Source organism: Artemia franciscana, chromosome 17, assembly GCF_032884065.1.
Source record: "Artemia franciscana chromosome 17, ASM3288406v1, whole genome shotgun sequence".
NCBI classification, from domain to species: Eukaryota; Metazoa; Arthropoda; class Branchiopoda; order Anostraca; family Artemiidae; genus Artemia; species Artemia franciscana.
The window spans coordinates 212,343-236,628 of NC_088879.1; the positions used below are offsets into that span (position 1 = coordinate 212,343).

The 24,286-nt window shown below is 36.6% G+C and overlaps 2 protein-coding genes across 7 annotated transcripts in view; both read right to left on the reverse strand.

Moving 5' to 3' along the window:
- The window catches only part of LOC136037652 (m7GpppN-mRNA hydrolase-like), a 52,574-nt gene extending 42,360 nt beyond the window's left edge, over window positions 1-10,214 (reverse strand). Inside the window, exons 1-2 of one of the 2 annotated variants that reach the window (XM_065720371.1) lie at window positions 10,129-10,214; window positions 5,502-5,569 (exon numbers count right to left, since the gene is read on the reverse strand). In XM_065720371.1, the coding sequence (XP_065576443.1) occupies window positions 5,502-5,548 (47 nt within the window). In that variant the 5' untranslated portion in view covers window positions 5,549-5,569; window positions 10,129-10,214. Of the gene's footprint in view, window positions 1-5,501; window positions 5,570-10,103 lie in introns of both variants that reach the window. The other variant, XM_065720372.1, reaches the window with a different exon arrangement.
- Window positions 10,215-18,221: 8,007 nt separating this feature from the next.
- Window positions 18,222-24,286, reverse strand: part of LOC136037651 (alpha-methylacyl-CoA racemase-like) — a 48,493-nt gene continuing 42,428 nt past the window's right edge. For all 5 annotated transcript variants that reach the window (XM_065720366.1, XM_065720370.1, XM_065720365.1 and 2 more), the window contains one exon: window positions 18,222-18,791. In XM_065720366.1, coding sequence (XP_065576438.1) covers window positions 18,502-18,791 — 290 coding nt within the window. In that variant the 3' untranslated portion in view covers window positions 18,222-18,501. The remainder of the gene's footprint in view (window positions 18,792-24,286) is intronic.

Below are 24,286 nucleotides of genomic sequence, written 5' to 3' on the forward strand. Positions count from 1 at the left end.
GTTGTAATTAAAAGTAAAAGGTATCAAATAAAACTTTCAAAAATATTCCTCATTTTCTTCTTCCGAGAATTAAGATGGGGCAAGGTCATACTCCCTGCATGCCCTCCTCGTTCCACGGCCGGAGTATATGCTGCAGCATCCTTTCATTTTTGAGCAGCTACAGTCTTTCCTGCATCTTCCACTTTTGCATCTACAGTAAGCTTCCAGGCTTGATGCGCTTTTACAGCTTGAGGCGACCGCATCTACTTCCCCTGCAGCCATCTTCCATCCATGGACGAGTGGATCTGGAACGCTCGGCCGAGCCTGTACTGACGACAAGATTGTCCATGTAGCGAATATGGCTCTTCGTATGCATGGCTCGAAGTTGTCGTCTGGCGGTGGCAGTCTTCTCACATCTTGTTTCTGGCATCCAATGTAAGCACTTACACTGGTCAGTGAATTTAATCCGGCCTGTTTAGAGTACATTTCAATGACCAGGAATTTTTATAGGTCTTAAACTTCTCTAAACGCGTCAACTGCAAGCTTCCCTTCTGCATCCTTGATCTGCTCCGTCACAGACACCATTTTTGAGGCAAAAGTTGGAGACGCCGCGGTGTTTGAGAAAGAAACTTTCCCGACGCCGAAGAAAAAGTTCGTTGTGTCACACCCTGACAGACAGTGCACGGACGGTAACATAATCTACTCCTCTTTGGACAAGTGGACTCCATCCGCCAGGTCATGTACTCGGATAATGTAAGTCGGAAATTCCAAGAAAAGTTAGCTCAGTCTTTCAGCTTGAAGCTCTTCAAAAAAAAGGAACAGAGGCTACTGCCACGTCTGTGCCGTTAGCATGCACAACGATGCTACGATGCTACAGCGTAACGGCTAGCGTGCTTTGCATGTGTCATAAGGTTGGTCAGCCTCTTCGTGGCTGGAGGACAAGAATTACTCGTAGTCACAGTGTTCTGGTAATGTTGGAATGCAACCACGCTTGACCAGAGACACTTTGAATCTCTCTTTGAACCCACCTGAGAGAAAAAGGTTGAGTGCGTTCAGAAGCTGATCACCCTGATCTGCTGCCAGGTTCCATACAAAATTTCGAGGAGCCGGCTTTTAGAAGCTGAGCTTGCAAGAAGGGCATCCCATTTCCGACTGTGCTAAGAGCGGAGATCTAGAGGTTTTTCCCTTTCCCTCGTCGGAGTCTGCATGCTGATTTCAAGGAGATCGACTCTCCTGTGTCCTTGAGCTTCCCAAACAGTCCGTTGTACCGGTCTGCAACAATGTGGACTTCAGGAATACACACTGGAAGATCATTCAGCAATTATAGAAGCAATCTTTCCACGAAGGATTTGACAGTCTCAAACCTGGCACACCGATATGAGCTTATCTTGGACATTAGGTCAATGATGTGTACTGTAGCAGATGTTGTTTCTTTGGATTTCAAAGTCGCCGGCTAAGCTGCAAGTCCTCCTTTTTTCTTAACCAGATCAACAGCACAGCTTTTTTCCCTGTCCTCATTTTCCAGCCAGAGGATGTCTTGGTTGATTGTTGCGGAATATGTTCAAAAATGGATGGAGGGAAAGGAAAATCTCTTTTGTGAGGATCTTTGCAACGGCTTTCTCCTTTTCTTCACCGTATCTCAACTGAACAGCAATGATTCTCTTCAAGGAGGTTACTTCAGAGCTAAGGAGATTGGTTCTAGGTACACCCTTCACTTTCTGAGTTTTTTTTTTCTCTGAAGGGAAAGTTCGGAGTGCACCCTTTTTCACATCGTCTTTCCTGTGGCACAGAAAGTCCTCAACCACCTCTTTTCCTTTTATGGCTACGCAAGTATTATCTGAAACAATCTTATCATCGTCCACAACTCCTGACGTAACAATATTCACTAGGTCGAAGTCTACTCTGCTGAACGGATTGCCACATGTAGTAAAATGTCTCGAACTCTATCTCGCGAAAGTTGTAATCGCGTCGTCGTCGACTGATTATCTTCGTGATGTTTCAATGTCTCTGAGGATACAATGACAACTTGCAGGAAACCATTACTGATAGCAGCGGAAATCGGTAAGGTAAGAATCCAAGCTTCACTCGGTTTCTCATCCATTTGTTCTCTTATTATTCCGGCCGTCGTCTTTGCATCCCTGTTCACTGTCTATTCCAGTGTCTGATCGGAACAGGTGGCCGTGAACCTGGTGTGCGTTCTCTTCACTGCGAAGGATACTTTCATGATCTTCATGTGTACATCAGGAAAGGTTTGTGGTAAAATTCGCATGTCTGATAGGTACTGTATGAGACATCTTGTATACTGAGGATGGTCAGACGGCGCCAAGTATGGCAACATCCGAGCAGTTGTTGTCAAATGAGACTCCCAGTCACAGTCTCATTGAGCATGAATTAATTGCATCGCTATTTCAAGCATTTCCAAGAACTACCGCCAGAGAGCAAACATGGGCGACACATTTCGCGGGGTGTCGAAGGCATTCATTATGGGAGCCAAAATGACTAAGGCATCGTTTGCCTTCCGAAGTGCAGTTCGTGCGTTAACACGATTTGCCAATGAAGTCCTGAATAACTCAATGGCACAGCCCCGCTGGTCCGGAAGGGATAAGTCTTCTTGTGCTTCGGAGTAATACTCTTCCAAGGATTCCCAGTAGAGGGCTAGCAAGATCTCGTACAGTATGCAGTAGGCATTGATAGCTTGGTAGTAGCCTTTCTTTTGAAATACCTTTTCGCAAGTAACAGGAAGCAGCAGCTTTGCCTGCACTATATTCTCTTTGAGTCCAGAGCTGTCCATTATCCTACCAACTGCCTTGAGATAGTTGAGCAGGAGGTGGAAGCCTCCCATCCATAGGATTATGTTTTTCAAGTCATCCAGGTATTCAATTTTCACTCCCTGTGCTAGCTGATAAAGGAAGAGATCTTGCATGCCCACCGTATCGTCACATCCGACATCTTACTTATCGCCATGAACGTTCACAGAGATTTTTCGACTGTTGCATGATTGTTCGGTGCATCAATAAAGGAAAGGCAAGATATTAGATTAAATATTGACAAATCAATTTCAAATCACAGATGTTCCATTTGAAAAGCAGTCCCATGGGTTTTCACTAGAAATGGAAGTTCCAATACTGAATCTGATCGATTAATGTAACATGCCTTTTGATCAGTCCTTATAAATATAAAGGAGTCAGTATCACCTAGTTTCTTGTGATATTTAACTTGGTAAATTACTTTCATTAAGTCTCTTACTTCTGCAAAAAAAAAATTACACACATTTTGACAGCCAACTTTACAACACCAAAAGTGCTTTTAAAAATTCTATTTCTTTAAAAAAAATTTTGATCTTCCAAATTTGTGTCATATTCTTCATTATCATCCATCAGCAAATCAGCATTTGTGTCAGAATCACATGTTGAATAAACCTGAAGTAACTGTTTTTTTTTTTTATCATGCCGACCTGACTCACTTTTTTTTCATCTTCTGCTTATCAAGTTCTTCTGCTTAGCTTATCAATCAACTTCCCGCTAAGTAGCAGGTTACGAAAAAAAATTCCTATTGTTGGGTACACCGCTAAAAAAGTTGCAGACCCCCCAGATACAATAATTTAAACTTTATTTTTCTTAGCTCAATGTGTTCAGAAGTAAACGGGTTTTTTTTAATATAAAGAAAAATACTTTATCTTGAAAAAATTTTGGTTTTTTAGCTTTTCTGTTGGAAATTTGTTGACAAAAAACTGATTTTTTTTAACTGCACTAAAAAGTGTAGTATTTTTATTTTTTTACAAACAAAAATCATATTCATGTAGCCCCAAGTTCTTTCTTTTTATTGATGTAAGAGTACGCTGGATTTAACCAATCTTATCTGTAAAAAAAATCAGAATCGTTGAACCCCTTTACAGGCCAAATTTGGTATTTTTGGCCTATATCTCAGAAACGCCCCAACAGTGGACATCTGCCCTACAATATTCGTTTTCAGCATGGTCGACTACCTTGGGATCCACCCTTGACATTTTTGTAACTTCCGGCATGGGTATTAATTGAAATAAGCGATATACAGAATCTGGCGCTCTGACTATTGGGAATAGCCATCTGTACTGCACTATTTTACAACATTAAGTCAATAATCTCAACAAAATAATCTTCTGTCATTTATGCAGTTGGTCAAGCGTTTTGACTAGTACAAGACTTTCATGAATGTCTGCAAATTCCTCCACAATCACATAAATAAAATATTCTCCATAAACCTCCAAAATCTCACATAAAAACCTGCTTCCAAAAATCAAGAATTACAAAGAAATTTTGTCAACACTTCTTAGGGTGGTCACAAAATTTGTTTTCGTTTTGGCAATTTTGACAAACAGCTGTCCAATTCTGTAGTAAACATTTGACAATAATAGGTAATTTGTGTTTGCCTGGAGTTCATTTTGTCTTTTTGGGATTGAACCAAAAACCATTCATTCACCAGCACTTCAACCAAATTCTACAGAAAGTCTGAAAAGGTCTGTGGATCTGATAATCAAAATCCTGAAAAAGATTGGAATACTCTTTCTCTTGCTTTTCTACTGCTTGATTTTTGGAAGAAAATATCTACTTCGTCATCTAAAACCAGCACTTGGAGCATAAATCCAACTTCTTTGGGTTCAAAGGATCTTTAAAGTAATTTCCTTGCTTATCATCTTCATTTTGCCTGGCACAATTAAATAAATTGAAGCGAGTCTCAGTTTTGGAAGTGACCATATCAAACTGTATTGTCACACCTTAATATGGTGGTAACTTTACAGAATAAATGTCTTCCTTTGGTAGCAGCTTGATATTCAGTGAATCATTCAAGTCTTGACTTTTACTTTAATCTTGAGAAAAATTTCACTGAATCTCCCACAACTCCCCAGTTCATGGAACTTTATTCAACAACCGCTGGCAACAACATGGTTCTGACCAGGAATTCTCTTCAAACAACTTTTACTTTAAACGCTATTCCTACATCAATTATTCCTAGTCTAACTATGGAATTTGAAAGCAGTTCTGAGATAATTTGGTGATTGTTTGTGGATCACATGTTATGAGCTATGTGAAGCACTGTGTCATTCTAACTAGCCAAAATATTGAGTACCATAACCAATGAATACTTCAAAAATTACTTTTACCATGAGTACTTCAACATTAAACTATACCTTTGTCTTGGTATGGAAAATCCATTAGGTAGTATACTTCAAATTCATAATAAAAGCCTGTCATTAAAGCAAACTTTATGTCAAGTTTACAAATCTGCAACCTCCAAACAGCTAAGAGGAAAGAACTTCCTTCCCCACACTGGTCTGAGGGGTTATGAAATTTTCCTTCTAGAATAAGGAGCTTGAAAATGGTTTAGAACAAAGCAAAAATTAAGGATATTTTTGAGAAAAAATTAGGCAGGTTAGGTATTAGGTAAAAATTGAGCATGATTAGTTTAATGAAACGAATTTTCTAAATAGTTTTACAGAGTATGATGAATTTTCTTCTTAGATAGTGACTTATTAGGGTACTTACGCACAAAGGTCATTCAGTAATTCGGCAGGTAGGCTTGGAGTAATCATTTTGTCTTCCCAGGATTATTTCTGTAAGAAGAACCTTAATGAGAAAGGTTAGTTAAATCTGACATTTTGATGTTAAACAGGCTAAAGGACAACTAAAAGCGTTATCCCCATAATCAAAATTATTTATTTCTTATTATTCACATTTACAATCATATTTTATTATATTATTATATTTTATATTTATTACAGTTTACTATTTTATCTTTTATTTATGTTTTATTCATTATATTTTTTATATTATATTTATATGTCTTTATATTATATATTAACCTAACAAAAATACCAACTAAATATTTATTAAATATAGCTACCATGTAGTTTTCTACTGACTCTGTAGACAAACAATAATGAACTGGTTATTTTCTGTTATATAGGACCACATTCTTGAGTGTGTACTGGCTAACAGACAAGTACCATGAATTGTTCATTGTAAAAAGAATTAAAAACCCCTCAAAAATTATGTTAGCTTTGTTGTGAGGTCATTTTTGAGGAGTTTAAGACTCTTTTTTTTATCTGTAAAATTGTTTTCTAAATAATATTTTACTGTCAAGACTAAGAAAAATAATAATTACCATTCCTGAATCAGCTGCAAATGGCAATTTTTCTTACCAGACAGTTTTTTAGAACATGTTATAGGCTCCTTTGGCAGATACAGGCTATTTTATATTTTGGGGCCAAATTAGGGTTTCATAATGGAATTTGTCCTAAAAATTATAATTAAACTATGAAAGATCATAGCCTTAAAAAAGGTACATATATGACTGTCCATATTATTGACTTACCAATAAAGTGAACATACTACTCAGTACCTTTTTTATGCTCTTTAGAATAAAATAATGGTAAAATTCTAGTTAATTGACTTCTTGCTATCTCAGAAAGGGTTTAGGTTAGGAAAATGAAACTTTCAGGGATGGATCTACATGCTAAAGTATGTCCTGGAAAGTAATTTTAAAGTACCTACCTCCACTCCTTCTCCCTCTAGAGGGCCCTGAAATTTGCCTACGTGACAGGTCTATACCAATTGAAATTTTGACAAAACAACATTTTACCTTAATTTTCAGTTACAAGTTGCTTTTTTGCTGCCATTAGTTCTGAAAATGCAATTCCTGTTATTTGAGTAGAATTTTGAGCCATATGAATGTTTTTTTTGAAAATTTCGGAAATGTATTTGCATATCTTTAAAACCTTATAAAATGGGTTTGAGCAAAGTTATAAAGCTGAAAACAATTTTGTTGTACTTCAATTAAGCAGAAGATCTATTTTGCAAGGTTTCACTTTTATAGCAAACATATTTTTAAAAGTCATCAAAGGTCAGGGTCATCTAGAGGGAGAAGGAGTGGAGGTAAGTACTTCAAAATACCTTCCCGGGACACACTTTAGCATGCAGACCCATCCTTGAAAGCTACATTTTCCTAACCTAAACCCTTTCTGAGATAGGAAGAAGTCAATTAACTAGAATTTTACCTAAGAAAATTGTTTCTACCCCAAAATTCTTATTTAGGCACTTTTTGAGCTCCTAAAAATGACAAATCAAACAGTTTGTGGTTATGAACTATAGTAAGGAGCAACCCGGCTCAAAAGTAACCAAAACTCTAAAAAATGGAACTTTGATGCCAATAGTTACATCAAAAGAATTGCATTTTAATGCTTATTTTAAATATATAAATTTCATCAAGATTAGTCTTACCTGTCAAAAGTTACAAGACTGAGAAAATTTGCCTCATTTTAGAAAATAGGGGAAAATACCCCCTAAAAGTCATATGATCTAACAAAATCAAACCATAAGATTCGGCCTATCACAGAACCTTATTGTAGAAGTTCCAAGCCCTTATCAACATAAACGTGGAATTTCACATTTTTCACCAGAAGACAAATAATGGATGCATGTTTATTTGTTTTTTTTTGTTGTTTTTTTTTCGAGGGGTGACTGTATCAACTCAGTGGTCCAAGAATGTCGTGAAAGGGCTCATTCTAACGGATATTAAAAGTTCTAGTGCCGTTTTTAAGTGACCAAAAAATTGGAGGACACCTAGGCCCCCTCCCATGCTCACTCTTTCCCCAATGTCACCAGATCAAAATTCTGAGATAGCCATTTTATTCACCATAGTCAAAAAACCTAATAACTATGTCTTTGGGGACAACTTACTCCCCTGCAGTCCCTGTGGGAGGTGCTGCAAGTTACAAACTTTGACCTGTGTTTCTAACAGTAATGGTTACTGGGAAGTGTACAGACGTATTCAGGGGGATTTTTTTGGTTTGGGGAGAGAGTTGAGGGGGGGGTTACGTGGGAGGATCTTTCCATGGAGGAAGAGACTTTCAATGGAGGGGGCGCAGGATTTTCTAGCATTATTTAAAAAAACAAAGAAAAAATAAATATGAAAAGCTTTTTCTACTGAAAGTGAGGAGCAACATTAATACTTAAAACAAACAGAAATTATTACAAATATGAGGGGTTTACCTCCTTGTAATGCCTTGCTCTTTAAGCTAAACTATTTTTAGTAATTTCAACTATTTATTCTATGGCCTTTGTGATTCAGGGGTCATTCTGAAGGATTTGGGACAAAATTTAAGCTTTAGTGTAAAGAGCAAGGTATCAACATGGGGTGAGCCCCCTCATATATGCAATAAAACATACAAATATTGAAGTTCACTACATAAGTTAATTTGTAAGTTATGTATATTTTTTACTTATGAAAATGTTAGTAAAAAATTTAAAGTTATAGTTGCTTTTTGATGTAATCAAAAAATTGGAGGGCAACTAGGCCTCCTCTCTTGCTCCTTTTTTCTCAAAATCTTCCAATTATAAATGTGAGAAACCCATTTAGGCCAAAAAAATAATATGCAAATTTTGTTTTAAATATTTATGCATGGAGAGCCAAGATCAAAAATACATTAATTTAAAAACGTCCAGAAATTAAACAAAAAAACAAGTTTTTGTAAATGAAAGTAAGGAGCAACATTAAAACTTAAAACAAACAGAAATTTTTCAATATATGAAAGGGGCTTTTCATCCTCAACCCCTTGCTCTTTACACTAAGGTTTTTTAAATTTTTAAGAAGTCAAGTTAAGAGAAAGAGTCAAACTTTAGCATAAAGAGCAAGGCGTTGAGGACAAAAAGCCAGTTTCATATATGGAGTGATTTCTGTTTGTTTTAAGTTTTAATGTTGCTCCTTACTTTCATTTAAAAAAACTTGTTTTTTTGTTTGATTTTCAATTAAAGTATGAGTTATTGGTTGTTTTCTGACAATACTACACTTTCTCAATTGTTTTCAACAAAATAATAGCCTATTATATTTTCTCAGTGCCAAAAATTATTTATAAAGATTGTTTTAAGGTTAGGTCAGAAAGTAATTAAATTTGAATTTGCAGTAGAAGATATGGTAAAATTCTAGTTAATTGACTTCTTGCTATCTCGAGAAGGGTTTAGGTTAGGAAAATGAAACTTTCAGGGATGGGTTTAAAGGCTAAAGTATTTCCTGGGAAGGTGTTTTAAAGTACCCACCTCCACTCCTTCTCCCTCTAGAGGGCCCTGAAATTTGCCCACATGACAGGTCTATACCTATTGAAATTTTCACAAAAGAACATTTTACCTTAATTTTCAGTTACTAGTTGCTTTTTCTCTGCCTTTAATTCTGAAAATGCAATTCCTGTTATTTGAGTAGAATTTTGAGCCATATCAATGTTGTTTTTTTTTCAAAATTTAGGAAATGTATTTGTACATCTTTAAAACCTTATAAAATAGAATTGAACAAAGTTATGAAGCTAAAACATTTTTGTTGTACTTCAATTAAGCAGAAGATCAATTTTTCAAGGTTTCACTTTTATAACACACATATTTTTAAAGGTCATCAAAGGTCAGAGCCCTCTAGAGAGAGAAGGAGTAGAGGCCATTGCTTCAAAATGCCTTCCCAGGACATACTTTAGTCTGTAGATTCATCCCTGAAAGTTTCATTTTTCTAACCTAAATCCTTTCCAAGATAGCAAGAAGTCAATTAACTAGAATTTTACTGAAGATATTCATAAAGAGCATAAAGGCATTGAGTGGTAGGCTATGTTCACTTTATTGGTAAATCAATGATATGGAGTTAAATATTTATAAAACTATGAAAGAGCATAGCCTTAAAAGGCATCAAATAATGTATTCACTTTTGACATGGCCAAAGTGGCCTAGGCTATGTTGTAACAAATTTACTAGTTTTCATCAAAAAAGTGATTTTCTAATTGAAAAGAGCAAGAAAAAGGTACTAGGCCCAAAAAGGTATCCTAGGCTATAGGCTACTAACTTTCTTCCTTGCTAAATTAGACTGATAAGCCTGGGCTATGTATAAAATCTTAAATTCAATAGGCTGAGTTATGGTGGATAGAGAATTTAATATTTGGGCAGGATACCAACGAATCAAGGCTACTGCATTGATTATTTTTAGCATCTACAGCCCTGTAATTAATGAGCTTTTGACCTTCTGGGAGGTGCACATGTACCAAAACCATCCCCTTGACGTAGGCCTTAATTAAGTTCCAAGTTTTTCTCATTTTTGAAAACCTGGTGAATTTTAACCTGATATTCCAGACAATAAGCTTACAGTCTTGCTTTCTTTATTGGCTAACTATGTTGACTCATGTTGACTTCTCAAATTTATTTGCCTATTGGTCAGTGTTGACATCTAGTGAGGAACAATCGCTAGATTTTAATAAATTTTGGTTGATGTGGTGATTTTTTGTTTAGGCAATATAAAAAACACCAGAAATAGTGACAAATCACTAATCTGGCAACCCTAGTGATCGTGTGAAAGTGGAACTGTCAATGACACAGAAATATCGCCAATTTCAATAAAAAACAGAAAACATAAGTGAAGAAAAACTTCAGTTTACCGGATGTGGCCATATCTATATAGTAAAGTTATTAGGACAGTGGCATTGACGACTGGATACTACAAACAAATTTTGCATTATCAGAAACTAACACTGTTACTCTCATTGCCTAAGCCTCATTTAGCAAGGCTCACTGGAATGGAATGGGCATTTTCACTTTAAAATGCAAAAATATAATTTGAAAAAGATAGAACCTGCTTTCTGACATGCATGTTCTAATATCTACAAGAGTTTAACATCACACTAGACAGTTGAACATTGCTAAGTGACAAGTGTCATCCTTTTGGGTTAAGCCAGATAAAACGATCGGCCTGCTAGTAACCCTTATAAAAGGCTCATACAGCCTCAACTAATCTAAGCTCAACTCAATTGCTCACCTGTGGCTGCCTTTCACTTTCTTCTTCATTTTTTTCTTTAATTTCTACCTGCCTTCCTTACCATAGAAACTTCGGAGGGGAGGAGGTATAGGATGTTATGTTTATACATGTGCTGTGTATTTGTAACGTTAATATTTCATAAGAATAAACATTTTATCTTACTTTGAAGCTATTTTTAGTACCTAATTTTTCATTTTTTACAAAGGTGATAACAAAGCACGTTCTTTCTTACCAACAACTATAGCGACAGAACTACTTATCACTGAGGTTGAAAAAGATCTTATATGAGTGCGATTTGGCAAACATTCAGGTAAGAACTTTAGCGGGGCCAGATGGACTTGTCACGAGGCCTGATTGAAATATTTTTTGTTAGGCGCTTTCAACATCATTAATATTTTCGTGTAATTCAACCAAAATTTTCCTATAAACATTGACATAGTTGTTCGCATCTCTCAATATTTCTTCCAAACGATCCATTAGATTATGAAGATCCTACAGTTTAAATTATGTGCAAGGCGTTCTCAGGGTCTAAGAGTTTCATCGGAGCCAAAAAAGTGGCTTCAGCCATATGAAGGTGGTTCAAAATCACATTCAGGGGTCTTTGATGGAGGTGGGGCAAGATTGATTTTGTGATGAGCTATTTTGAGGCTATTACTGCCTTATTGTAGCTAAGTGGGTTGATGCTCTAAATGGCAACACGGTGTCCGGGGCTCAATCTCCACCGGAGCAAGGTTGAGGGAGAAGTTTGCTACTTATCCCCGTAAAAAGACCAAGCAACTGAAACGTCGATTTGACACCCTATGCGCCAGCAATGACTCTGGAGGATGCAAATTCTAGGACACATTTTTGACATAAAGCGAAAATTTTTATGTTGAATAGTTTGAGAATAATGATGAAAAATTTAAAGATAAAAATAATAGGGAAGTTCCAGTGTTTCAACTACTTTGCCAGCTAAAAAACTTACATACCCCTTAACGTGCCTTTTAGCACTGATTCCAAATATACTAATCACTACCCTTGCAGATGCACCCTAGCTCCCCATGCTACCATTTAGGTTATGTACAAAACCAAGATGATTAAGTTGGTTTTGTTTTCTAGGCTGCCTTTATTTGGGTTTAAGAATAATTCGTTGAGTTTTGTATATAGCCCAGGTCAATATCTGGTCATATTAGGGAAGAAGAGGTTGAGTGCCTTTGCAAGTGCTGTAATTAGCATATTTAGAATCAGGGTTAAAAGATGCATCGATTGGTATGTTTATCTTTGATTTAGCAAAATAATAAAGAAAATCGATATTTAACAACAATAGAAATTTTGAATTCTCTTTGTGGCTTCTGAAATTGAACTGCTGATAAGAATGATTATTGTATCGCAATAAAAGTAAACCATCCTGAATTGGATGGAAGCTGAAAAGTATGTTATTATTGAATTTACTTTTAGTTTAAGTTAGCCGAGAAACATGCCAACATCTCTGCAACTGTATAGTCCGATTGACTAAATAACACAAGATAAGAAACAAGTTTTTTTTATAAGGAGTCCCACCTAATCTGCATTTTACCGCAAAGGAAAGTTAGAGCAGCAACTGAAGAGCAGAAATTGTGGTTTATGGGCTACGTTGGCAGTTTATCACCAACATTCAAGGATTTAAGGTTAAAAAAGTTTGAGGTTGCATACGTCTAATATGTGCCAAATACATGAAGAGAAATGGCTGGTTACATTATAAAATTTAAGATAAGGGAATCTTTTCTATTTTCGAAAAAAGTCAACTTATGCAAATGAAACTTTTAGGAATATTATCCAGAAACTATACATGCCCTGGGAAGGTCGGCAGTTTTTTCAATTAGCTCACTAACGAGAGAGCTAAGAAATGGACAAACCTTTAGAATCAGAATTTCATCCTGAATCCAAATAGTACATTCATTTGCGTTACCAGTTAACTTTACACCCCTCCCCCCTGATACACAAATATATACCATGAATTGTATCTATGCAATCAATTTTCCATTATCTGACAACTGTGAAATCAATCAGAGGAAGAAGCACAAAGAAGCTAGCTTCTTTTTCCTACATGGATCAGTAGCGACAATCGTATTTATTATTATTGGTGGTGGTTTTATTTGCTTTTAGTTTAGTGTTTTTTTCTTTTTATCTTGTGCTGAGGACACCTAGTTTGGATACAGGCGAAATATCCGCGTTATTTTAGTCTTTCCTCTCTACTGGCCGCAGTCTCGTTTGAGGTTTTTTTTGTGGAGTTTTATCTCTCTTTATTGTTTATTGTCATGTCCAGTTCGGCTTAAAAACTTTCACTAAAATGGCTTGGGAAGTTGGAGTTATTCGTCGTTTGAAAAATTTTCTTCCAAACAAAATTTTAATTCTTTTACATCATGCAATAGTTATCCCTTATATCTTATATAGTTGTGTTTTATGGGCTAGTAATTTCTACTCTAATTATAAAGTTATCTAAAGTTTACAAAACAAAGTGGTGAATATATAAAAGTCTTTAATGATACAGAAACGTGCTATAGAAAGTTAAGAGTGATGAATGTTGGACAGTTCAGGGATTACCAGGATGCAATTTTTGTATATTAATGTAGAAATGATATAATGCCCAAACATTTTTAAGAGATTTTTAAGAGGCTAGCTTCTTTTAGTTTCTTTTCCCTACGTGGATGAGTAGCGACAATTGTATTTATTATTATTGGTGGTGGTTTTATTTGTTTTTAGTTTAGTGTTTGTTCTTTTTATCTTATGCTGAGGACAACTAGTTTGGATACAGGCGAAATATCCACATTATTTTAGTCTTTCCTCTCTACTAGCCGTGGTCTCGTTTGAGGTTTTTTCTGGAGTTTTATTTCTCTTTGTTGTTTATTGTCATGTCTGGCCAGTTCGGCTTAAGAACTTTCACTAAAATGGCTTGGGGAGTTAGAGTTATTCGTCGTTTGAAAAATTTTCTTCCAAACAAAATTTTAAATCTTTTACATCATGCAGTAGTTAGTCCTTATATTTTATATAGTTGTGTTTTATGGGCTGGTAATTTCTACTCTAATTATAAAGTTATCTAAATTTTACAAAATAAAGTGGTGAGAACAATTGGTAAATATGTAAAAGTCTTTCATGATACAGAAACGTGCTATAGAAAGTTAAGAATGATGAATGTTGGACAGCTCAGGGATTGATGCAATCTTTGTATATTAATGTCGAAATGATGTGTGCCCAGATATTTGACGGGTATGAAGGACGTATATTTTGGAAAATTTTTAAAACTTAATGAAATTTGATATTTAGTAGGACTTCATGTCTCAGAGCTCTTACTTTAAATCCCGACCGGATCTGGTGACATTGGGGGGAGTTGGATGGGGAAACCGGAAATCTTGGAAAACACTTAACAGTGGAGAGATCAGGATGACTCTTGGTTGGAAGAATAAGCACAATTCCTAGATACATGATTGATATAATCGGACCAGATCCACTCTGTTTGGGGGAGTTGGGGGGGATTTCCAGTGCTTTAGCGAGTTCGGTGCTTCTGGGCACGCTAGGACGATGAAAATTTGTAGGCGTGTTACGGACCCGCACAAATTGACTTATAACAGCAGTTTCCCCGAATCGACCATCTGGGGGGGGGGTCCCTGATGGTCTCCCCATCTTTGTAATAATTGCCAATAAACAAAGAACAGCAATAGGTTCCGATCTCACCACAAGTGCCATATGAGCTCTTGGCTATTGTTATAAGAGTAACAGTTTCTTACATGAATATAGTACTAGAAATGTGGATAACCTTGTGATTGAGCCTAGGCAGAGTACTCGGGCAGGATTTATGATTCGCTATTTGGGACCAAGTGTTTAGAATGTGCTTCCGGCGAGTATCAACGCGGCTGAACATATACAGGAATTTAAGAGAATATTTACGAAGTATTGATTGGGAGGGGAGGATAAGGAACCATAGTTTATATGGTGTTGGTTTATTTTTATTTGATTTATATATATATATATATATATATATATATATATATATATATATATATATATATATATATATATATATATATATATATATATATATATATATATACATATATACATATATATATATATATATATATACACACATATTCTTGTAGTCGTTTATCATCAGAGCTTTGTTTCTTCTTAGACGGCTACTTGTAAAATGATTAAATCCTATACTATTTTTTTTTAATAAAGTTAGATTCAATTGAAAAAAAAATTGAAATTTGATCAAAAAGTAACAAGCCCCCCCCCCCCTTCTGCCTTTTTTTTTCTCCAAATGCATCTTATCAAAATTTTGAAATAGTCATTTTGTTTAAAATAGTCGACAATTCAAGTTACTATAGCTTAGGGTTGAGAAATCCTCCTTAGGCCCCCGGGGGCAAGGATTCTACCTTGCATAAGTTACTCATTATTGCAATATAAGGGTTTGTGGAAGTGGTGGTCGTATTAACTTTGGATGGGGCTCATTCAATTGAAACTTCTAGCTCTTTTCTAAGAGTCAAAAGTGGTCAATGGGCAACTAGCCCACGTCCCACTTTCCCAAAGGGCATAGGGTCAAAATTTTGATATAGCTATTTTGTTCAAAATGAGCCCTCTTACGATATTCTAGGTCCTCTGGGTCGATACGATTACCCCTTTAAGAAGAAAAAAAGCAAACACGTATCCGTGATGTTTCGTCTGGCAAAATATGCAAAATTCAACATTTTTGCAAATAGGAGCTTGAAACCTCTATAGTATGGTTCTCTGATACACTGAATTGGATAGTGTGACTTTCATTAAGTTTTTATGACTTTCAAGGGGTGTTTCCCCCTTTTTTCAAAAATAACGCAAATCTTCTCAGGGTCGTAACCTTTGATGGGTAAAACTAAATTTAATGAAACTTATATATATGAAATCGGCATAAAAATTCAATTCTTTTTATATATCTATTGATATCAAAAATCCGCTTTTTAGAGTTTCGGTTACTATTGAGCGGCGTTGCTCTTTACTTATAGTTCGTTAGAATGAAATGTCTGATTTAGGGTCTGACTTCATTCCTGAGACTTGCAGACTTGCGAAGTCCAAAGTAGAAGATCAAACGTAACTACGACTGGTTCAGCGTTTATTCATGAAAAAAATAGACTGTTCTCTTACCATTATGGTAAAAAAGAGGAGCATCCACTAGGTAGAAATAACATAACAAACGGAGATTAATAAACATATTTATCGGCCATTAGCAGTTATTTATCGGCCAGTAACTTTTCGAATATTTAGTTTTCCAGCTTGTTTCTGTTACAAGTGAGGATCAAACCGCAGAATTAGAACAGACGCTCAAGTGGTGCATATGACCCAATACCTGCGTTATACTTTATAAAAATCTTTAGAAGTATTGGGCTCTGTAGGATAGACTCTTTGTCTTTGCGCCTATCACCAAAGAACCACCTACCGATTGTTGAAAGTTGCTTCAGAAATTTTATAAGCGACCCTATGAGTATCCTCAATGAAATTGGAAGTGAGGCTTTGGACCTAGATATGACAGTAAACCCCTCTAAGTCCATGATAATGCCGATTTGTTTCCTCAAATCCTCGCCCTGTTTTCTTAATCCTATCCCTCCTGAAATTCATGCGTACTCGGTTAAATTACTTGGAGTCACAATTTCTTCAAATTTAAAGTGGGATATCCACGTAAAAGATATCATCCATAAAGCTAATGCGTCTATCGCCCTCCTTAAGCTCCTAAATAAATATAGTGTCCCCCCTTCTCACTCCTTAAGATTGTACACGTCTTTTGTCCGCCCGCATCTTGAATATGCTTGTCCAGTTTGGCACCCTGGCATCTCCCGTGAAGAAACAGACAAAATTGAGTCAATCCAAAAAAGAGCCTTGCGAATAATTTTCAAAGAAGGTAAGGTGCCTTACTCTCTGCTCCTAAAAAAAGCTAGTTTGGAAACCCTTGAGCGAAGGAGGTCGTCGTTGTGCCTCCGTTTTTCAAAAAATGCAATAACGAACCCTCGGATGGCAAGTATTTTCCCCAAACGTCACTCCCCATCCAGATTACGACAACCTCGAGCTGTTTCTGAGCCTATCCCAGTTTTGTCCCCCATTCGCTGCGTTACTTCCAGCTATGAAAAAACCTTTGTCCCCTTCATCATAGAAAAAATAAATAAAATAGCCAACTAGTTTCTCCTCCCCTTTTTTTTCATGTGAGATGCTTTAGGTCGTTGCACTAATTTGCTTGCCCCCCGCTGTTTTGGTTTAGTTTCCCTTTTAATCATATGTGTTTTTCGTGTGTTTTATGCTTCGTTCCTTTTTTTGTGAGTTTTTGGACTTTTTTTTAGTATCGCTTTAAATTTGTAGATATATATGTTTATTTCTTGTTCTATTCTGTATTATTAGATTTTTTGTCCCTTCCCTTTTTTTCTGACTTGTATTTGTTCAAGTTTAGTTTGACAGATTTTTTTTTCTTCTTTTTTTACTCATAATTTGACTATTCATTATTATTAGTGTTTTTTGCTTTGTTTGCTTTGTTAGTCGACTCAGAAGTCCAAATTCGGCCCTTTGAGGGCTTGTGATAGTGATCTTTTTGAAATAAATATCTTATCTTATCCAACCGCAACAAATCTACTTTTCAAAGATGAGTAACTCAACTCATCCAGTTCCAAGTTCTGGCTCACGAATTTTGTTAACGAGTACAGATCAGCATTGTTAGGTTACGGTATGTTTCCAGTAGCTAGAGTGCATGGCGGGTTTCCGTCGGCGGTTCTTTCTTGACCTATAACAAGTATTCTCATCTCCACCAGCATTTCCTCCATCAGCATATTTTTCCTATCCTCAGAAATCAACCTATATGTCCTCAATTACGTCCTCTGAATCTTCCTTTGAAAGCTAGATGAGTACCACTGACAATGACAAACTCTATGATGGCGTCATTATTAAAGTCTAGCGAAAAAAGGCTTGAAAAATTGTTCTAAGATTGATAAGCTAGTCAAGATTCAATGCCAGCCTACTGATATCAGGACACAAAAGATGATGAGCATGAAGCCCCTTTGGCTAGTATCTTGTATTAAAATCCCTTTCTTCATTTTTCCTTCTATTGAACAGAGAAAAATCCAAAAGCAAGACAGCCACTTAATTTTGAGCACATGCCGGGCAGAGCTGTACAAACCAGAAGCTATAAGTGTGCGAACAGAAGCTCTTCGGGATGAAAAACTGGCCCTTTCGGCTAATACTTCAAGTTTGTAAAGCAAGGATGATAAAAGATGAAGAGCCCTTGGTATGACCCGAAAATGACTTTCGGCTGGGTAAAAATTTAATATTAATGATTAATTTAGTTAGGCTTAGCTTAAGTATCAGAATAAATTTCTTCTTAGAAAATACTAATTGATATTACGGATGTAGATTCCTTATCTGTTTATGCTTTAACTGAGCTAAACGCAATTTCCATATTTATTTTTTCCCATTTAATCGTCCTAACAAAGAACAAAATTTAAATTAACATAAATAAAAACAACAAATTTTAGAAAGAACACAGATTAATCGTAAATACTGGTTACTTTAGCCGAACACGAGGGAACAGGTGGACTCGTCCTTAGAAATATCACATGAAAAGCAAGTTTATAAGTTCACTCTCCCAAATTGGTTAAATATCAAAGATAAATAAAGACCGGAAAGACAAACAAACAGTCCCCTTTTTACCCAAATTGGCACCTTTAAGGATAAATGATATTACAAGTTAGATTTTAGAGTGTTGCTTTCGTCAACAACTCCCTCTAAAATCATCTTATCAGCTTCATTTTCAGTATATCCAATCTCTAATAATATTTCCTTACTGTGCTTCCCCACAAGAGTTTCAAGAAAATCAACATTCTTGACAGGCGTATGGTTTGACATTCGTGGTGCAGGAGTTGGCTCCCAAAGGCCATCTAAGTTCTTGAAGAAATTTTCTCGGTATTTATTGTGTGGATTAGATGGGGCCTCGTCAAGTGACAGGACAGGCAAGACACAACCGTCTAGGCCTGAAAAAGTATAAGAGAAGTTATTGTGCATAAGAAGTAATGACCTACTTATTCATAAAATACTCATGCTATGAGAAGCTATAGATTTTTCCTTGAATAGGGACGTGGAGACTTGCTATTTATCTTTACAAAACAATCTGTATAATATTTTTGGGGACTTTTATAGGGACATGGCTTTAATCGTGGAAGAAGGCACCACGCAACTTTACCCTGTTGACAACCCTATTGACAAGACCCAAAAGCGGATTTTCGCGCTACTAGAAGAACTGGATTCATAAATATTTAAAAATGACACGAAATGGCAATACGTGCTTGTCTGGTCCTGGTTTAATGAGCACAAATTTAGTGAATGTTTTTACCCGAATAACTTAGAATATTCTACAACTTAAAGGGAAATAGCAAGCAAAACCAGGACGTGGGATAGCGTGCTGCTAGGACCAGAGTTTCGACGAAGTCAAATATGGTCGCTTCTTCAAGATTGTTCGGCAATCTTCAGAACCAGTAATTTCCCTCTTCAAAGTATCTCCGTATAAAATCATATATACTATTTTGTATTTGACTTTTCCTTTTAATAAAACTAAAAAAAGTTTCTTATATATTAAAAAAAATACGTTCTTGCATGTCACAAGTTGATTGGGATACAAGTTCACTTATACAGGAGCGAATTTTTCCCCTAATTTTTATTAAAACAGGCAGGATTCAACCAAGGTGTTATAGTATCTGCAAGAGAAATATTCAATTCTTTGCTGTTCTACTTCTACTATTTACTTATAAAAGATCTGAGGTCAAACTGGACTACGATAACAACAAAGAACAAATCTTGAGAGGAACAACGGGTCTGTTCCTCAGTCGGAAGAAAGAGGAGTAAAATTGTACTAATATTTCACCCTTATGTGACAAGCATAGAGAAAGAAAGAATCCACTAACATAAACAATGAAAATTTGAACAAGAGCTAAGAGCTCTTATGGCACTTGTGACGAGGTCGAAAGAGCCAAGAGCTCATATGGTATGAGCTCTAGCAAAATTCTAAGAATCAATACATTGCTTTAAAATGAAAATCAAAGGCTTAATGCCGGTCGGGATTTAAAATAAGAGCTCTGAGACATGAGTTCCTTCTAAATATCAAATATCATTAAGATCCGGTCACCCATTCTTAAGTTAAAAATACCTAAATTTTTCTGATTTTTCCAAATTAACAACCCCCAGCTCCCTCAAAGAGAATGGATCCGTACCAATTATGTCAATCTCGTATCTATAGCTTGTGCTTATTCTTCCCATCAAGTTTCATCCCGATCTCTCCACTCTAAGGGTTTTCCAAAATTTCCAGTTTCCAAGATTTCTGTTTCCTCCCTCCAACCCTCTATGTTCCCGGATCCGATTCGAATTGAAAATGGAGCATCTGAGACATAAAATTCTTCTATATATCAAGTTTCATTATAATCCGATCACTCATTCGTAAGATACCTCGATTTTCACGTTTTCCAAGAATTTCGGTTTCCCCCTCCTACTCCATTCAATGTCGACGGATCTGGTCTAGATTTTAAATGAGAGATCTAAAGTACAAGATCCTTCTAGATATCAAATTTCATTAAGATCTGATCACCCGTTCGTAAGTTAAAAATACTTCATTTTTTCTATTTTTTCCGAATTAACCGACCCCCCAATCCCCCCCCCAGATGGTCAAACCACAAAAATGACTATTTCTAATTTAATCTGGTCCGGTCTCTGATACGCCTGCCAAATTTCATCGTCCTCGCTTACCTGAAAGTGCCTAAAGTAGCAAAACCGGGACAGAGAGACCGACAGAATTTGCGACTGCTATATGTCACTTGGTTAATACCAAGTGCCATAAAACAACACACAGAAAATGTTCAAACTAAACATGAAAAAAGGACATCACGAATCAGTAGATCCGGACTTGTTTCTTCAATATTTTGTCTTATTTGAGGCTCACTTGCTCCTAAAACTATATTTGAGGAAAATATTTTTTTTCCTCTTTGGGTTGTATGGCCCAACTCCAGATTACCAATCCCATGAATCCCTCCAAAGCATATAATACCACCATTTCTATAAGAACCTTATATGCCCCCAAGGCATAACTTATAGCTCTTGCCCTACGAGCTGCAGGAGGCAGAGGGAGGATTTCTTCCTCATAGACATAATTTCCAGACCCTTCAACTACGATGAAAAAAGTGGTAACTTGAAATTTTGATTAGATATGTTAAGGGAAATAATGAGTGCAAAGGGGGGGGGGTGCTCTCAAATCACTTTGACTCTCAATAAGGGCACTATACATTCAAATTTCAAATCAAATGAGCCCCATTTGAGGTTTATACCATCCCTAATTCAATAAAAAACCCATATGTCCTCATGTCATAACTTGCAACCCTGTCCTCAGAGCACTGGGGGCTTATATCAACTCTATAGGCATTATTATATGTTCTTTGGACTATTTTGAACAAAATAGCTATCTCATAATTTCAATTAGATGCGTTTGGTGAAGAGGGGTTGTCATGGAGGGGGCGGGTAAATGACCACCATCACTTTTGATGCTTGAAAAGGAACAGGAAATTCCAATTTTTAAGCAAATGAGCCTCTTCTGAATTTAAACCCTTCCCTAAAAACCTTAATAAATACATTCCATAAAAACCTTAAATACCCCGGGCATTACTTACAACTCTCGCCTGAAGGTCCTGGTGGTTTCTATCAACCCCAAAAGCTTGTTATGATTTTTGAATCATTTTGAATATAAGGACTGTCTCAAAATATTTACTGGATGCATCTAGGGAATACATGACGCGTTTGTGTGTGTGTTGGGGGTAATAGCTGCCCTCTGATCACTTTGATTCTTAAAAAGGGCACTAACATTTCAGATTATCAATCTAATGTGTCCCTCCGAAGTATATACGTCTATAACTACCTTATATACCCCTGGGGCATAACTTACAGCCTTTGCCTTGAGAGCTATGGGGGCAAGAGTGTCTTCTTCAAAGACATAATTTTCGGGCCCTTCAATTACAATGAACAAAATTGTTACCTCCAAATTTTGATTGGATATCTTAAGGGAAATGATGAGCGTGGAGGGAGGGGGCTGGTTGCTCTCAAATCCCTTTCGCCTCTTAAAAAGAGCACTATAGCTTCCAATTTCAAATCAAACGAGTCCCATCTGAAGTTCATACGACCATCCATTCCATGAAAACCTTATATGTCCCCAAGGCATGACTTACAACGTAATCTCTAGGGTATTTGGTGGATGCGTCAACCCTAGAGGCACTGTTATATGTTCTTTGGACTATTGTGCAAAATCACAATCTCACAATTTTGGTCAGATTTGTTGGTGAAGAAAGGTGGTGGGCTACCTGCCCTCCATCCCTTTTAACTCTTAAAAGGGAGGTAAAACTTTAAATTTTCAACCAAACGAGTCTCCTCTAAAATTTATACAACCATCACTTCCACAAAACCTAAAATGCGCCCAGGGCACAACTCACGACCCTTACTTCCAGGTCCCAGGTTATATGATATTTAGACTATTTTGAATATAATAGCTATCTCAAAATTTCTATTAGACGCATTTGGGACAATGGGACATGTGCATGTGTGTGTGTGTGGGGGGGGGGGGTTAGCTGTCCTCCGATCACTTTGACTCTTAAAAAGAGCATTAGAGCTTCTGATTATCAATCCAATGAGCACTTCGAAGCTTATATGAGCACGCATTCTATAAAAACCTTCCCTCAAGGCATAACTTACAACCCTTGTCCTGAGGGCTGGAGGGGGGAACCGTCATCCTCCTCAAAGACATTATTTCCAGAGTTTCAACTACGTTGAACAACTGGCTATCTCAAAATTTTGATTGGAATTGTTTGGGAAAATAACGGGCAAGGAGGGAGGGGGGATTGAGGGAGGAGGGAGGGGGGTTTCAACTAATAAAAAAGGAACGAGCCCTCTCAACTTCCAAACAAATGAGCCCTTTTTGAAGTTTCTACGACAACATCTTCTATAATAACTTTATATAACCCAAGGGCCTAACTTAAAACCCTTGTCCTAAGGGCTATGGGGGAGATACCATCTTCAAAGAAATACTTTCCAGACCTTAAAACTACGTGGAACAAAATGGATGTTTGAAAATCTTGATCGGAAGTGTTTGGGGAGATAATAGGGGGGGGGACATTCGCCCTCCGGTCACTTTCGACTATTAAAAGGACACTAGTCTTTTCAAATTCCAATCGAATGAGCCTTTTTTGAAGTTTCTTCGACAATACTTTCTATAAGAACTTTATATGCCTCAGGGGCATAACTTGCAACCCTTGTCCTGAGGGCTGTGGGGAGGGGCGGTGTCATCCTCAAAGACATAATTTCCAGACCTCTAACTACGTTGAACAAAACGACTATCTCGAAATTTTGATTGGACGTGTTTGGGGAAGTACTGGGCGTGGGAGGGGGTAGTTGCCCTCCAGTCACTTTCAACTATTAAAAAGGGCACTAGCTCTTCCAATTCCCAATCGAATGAGCCCTTTTTGAAGTTTCATATAAGTGTTTTGATACCATATGCCCTTGTCTAAGACCAACAAAATAAACAAAAGTGAAAAACACTAAGCCAACACCGTTCTTTATTTAAGCAGCAGTATTGCGCTGCCTACGATATGCCACAAACGAAAAAATTGGTAGCATTACCGATAAAATATTCCAAATGTCAATTGGTAGTATTCTAAACTCAGATCACGATTATCCTGGTCAGTATGATAACTCAAACGCGGTTAAAACCAAAAAAATTATTGTATATAGTGCAAGATACAACAAGATTCAGCATGGACAAACAAACGTAATTTTGTTGTTGACATTGTAATGGATTTTGACATCCAAGACTATGTCGTTAAAGCAGACAGAGGATCTTATAAGTCTTGACGCATTCTTTTAAGGTGTAGTTTTGGCTCTCCATTTGTGATAAACTCGCGAATCTATCCTTTTTTCTATCTTCCGATGTAGTTGAAGACAGGCTGATGTACCTGATGTTGCGCATGATGGAATTTTCTTCAGTTTTGATTAAATGAAAAGAAATACCATCTAGACGGGCAGTTTATTGTGAAAAAAAAGAGGTTGTACTCTGAACCGTCTGAAAAAAACAAGGAACAAGATGTGATTTTATTGGCCTAGTAAAGAATTTTGCTTCGTGCAAAGCAGTTGCACAGCTGAAGCAGCTGAAGAAGCGTGGTTTGTAGCCCAAAAACTACAAGAGATAGAAGATTCAAAACTTTCCAAGATTGTATAAAAGTTTCGTCAATTTCTGCAAGAGAGTTATTTCCTTGTATACTAAATGGCATGAAGAAGAAACAAAATAATACCATTCTAATAAACTTCCCCAAAATCAAATTATGTGGGACCCCAAAAGAAAATGATATTATGATAGTCGCACTAGTAGCTGCAACTTGATGATGACCGAACCACGACCCATATAATCCAAATTTAAAAATCAATTTTCAGAAATACTCTTGTGACG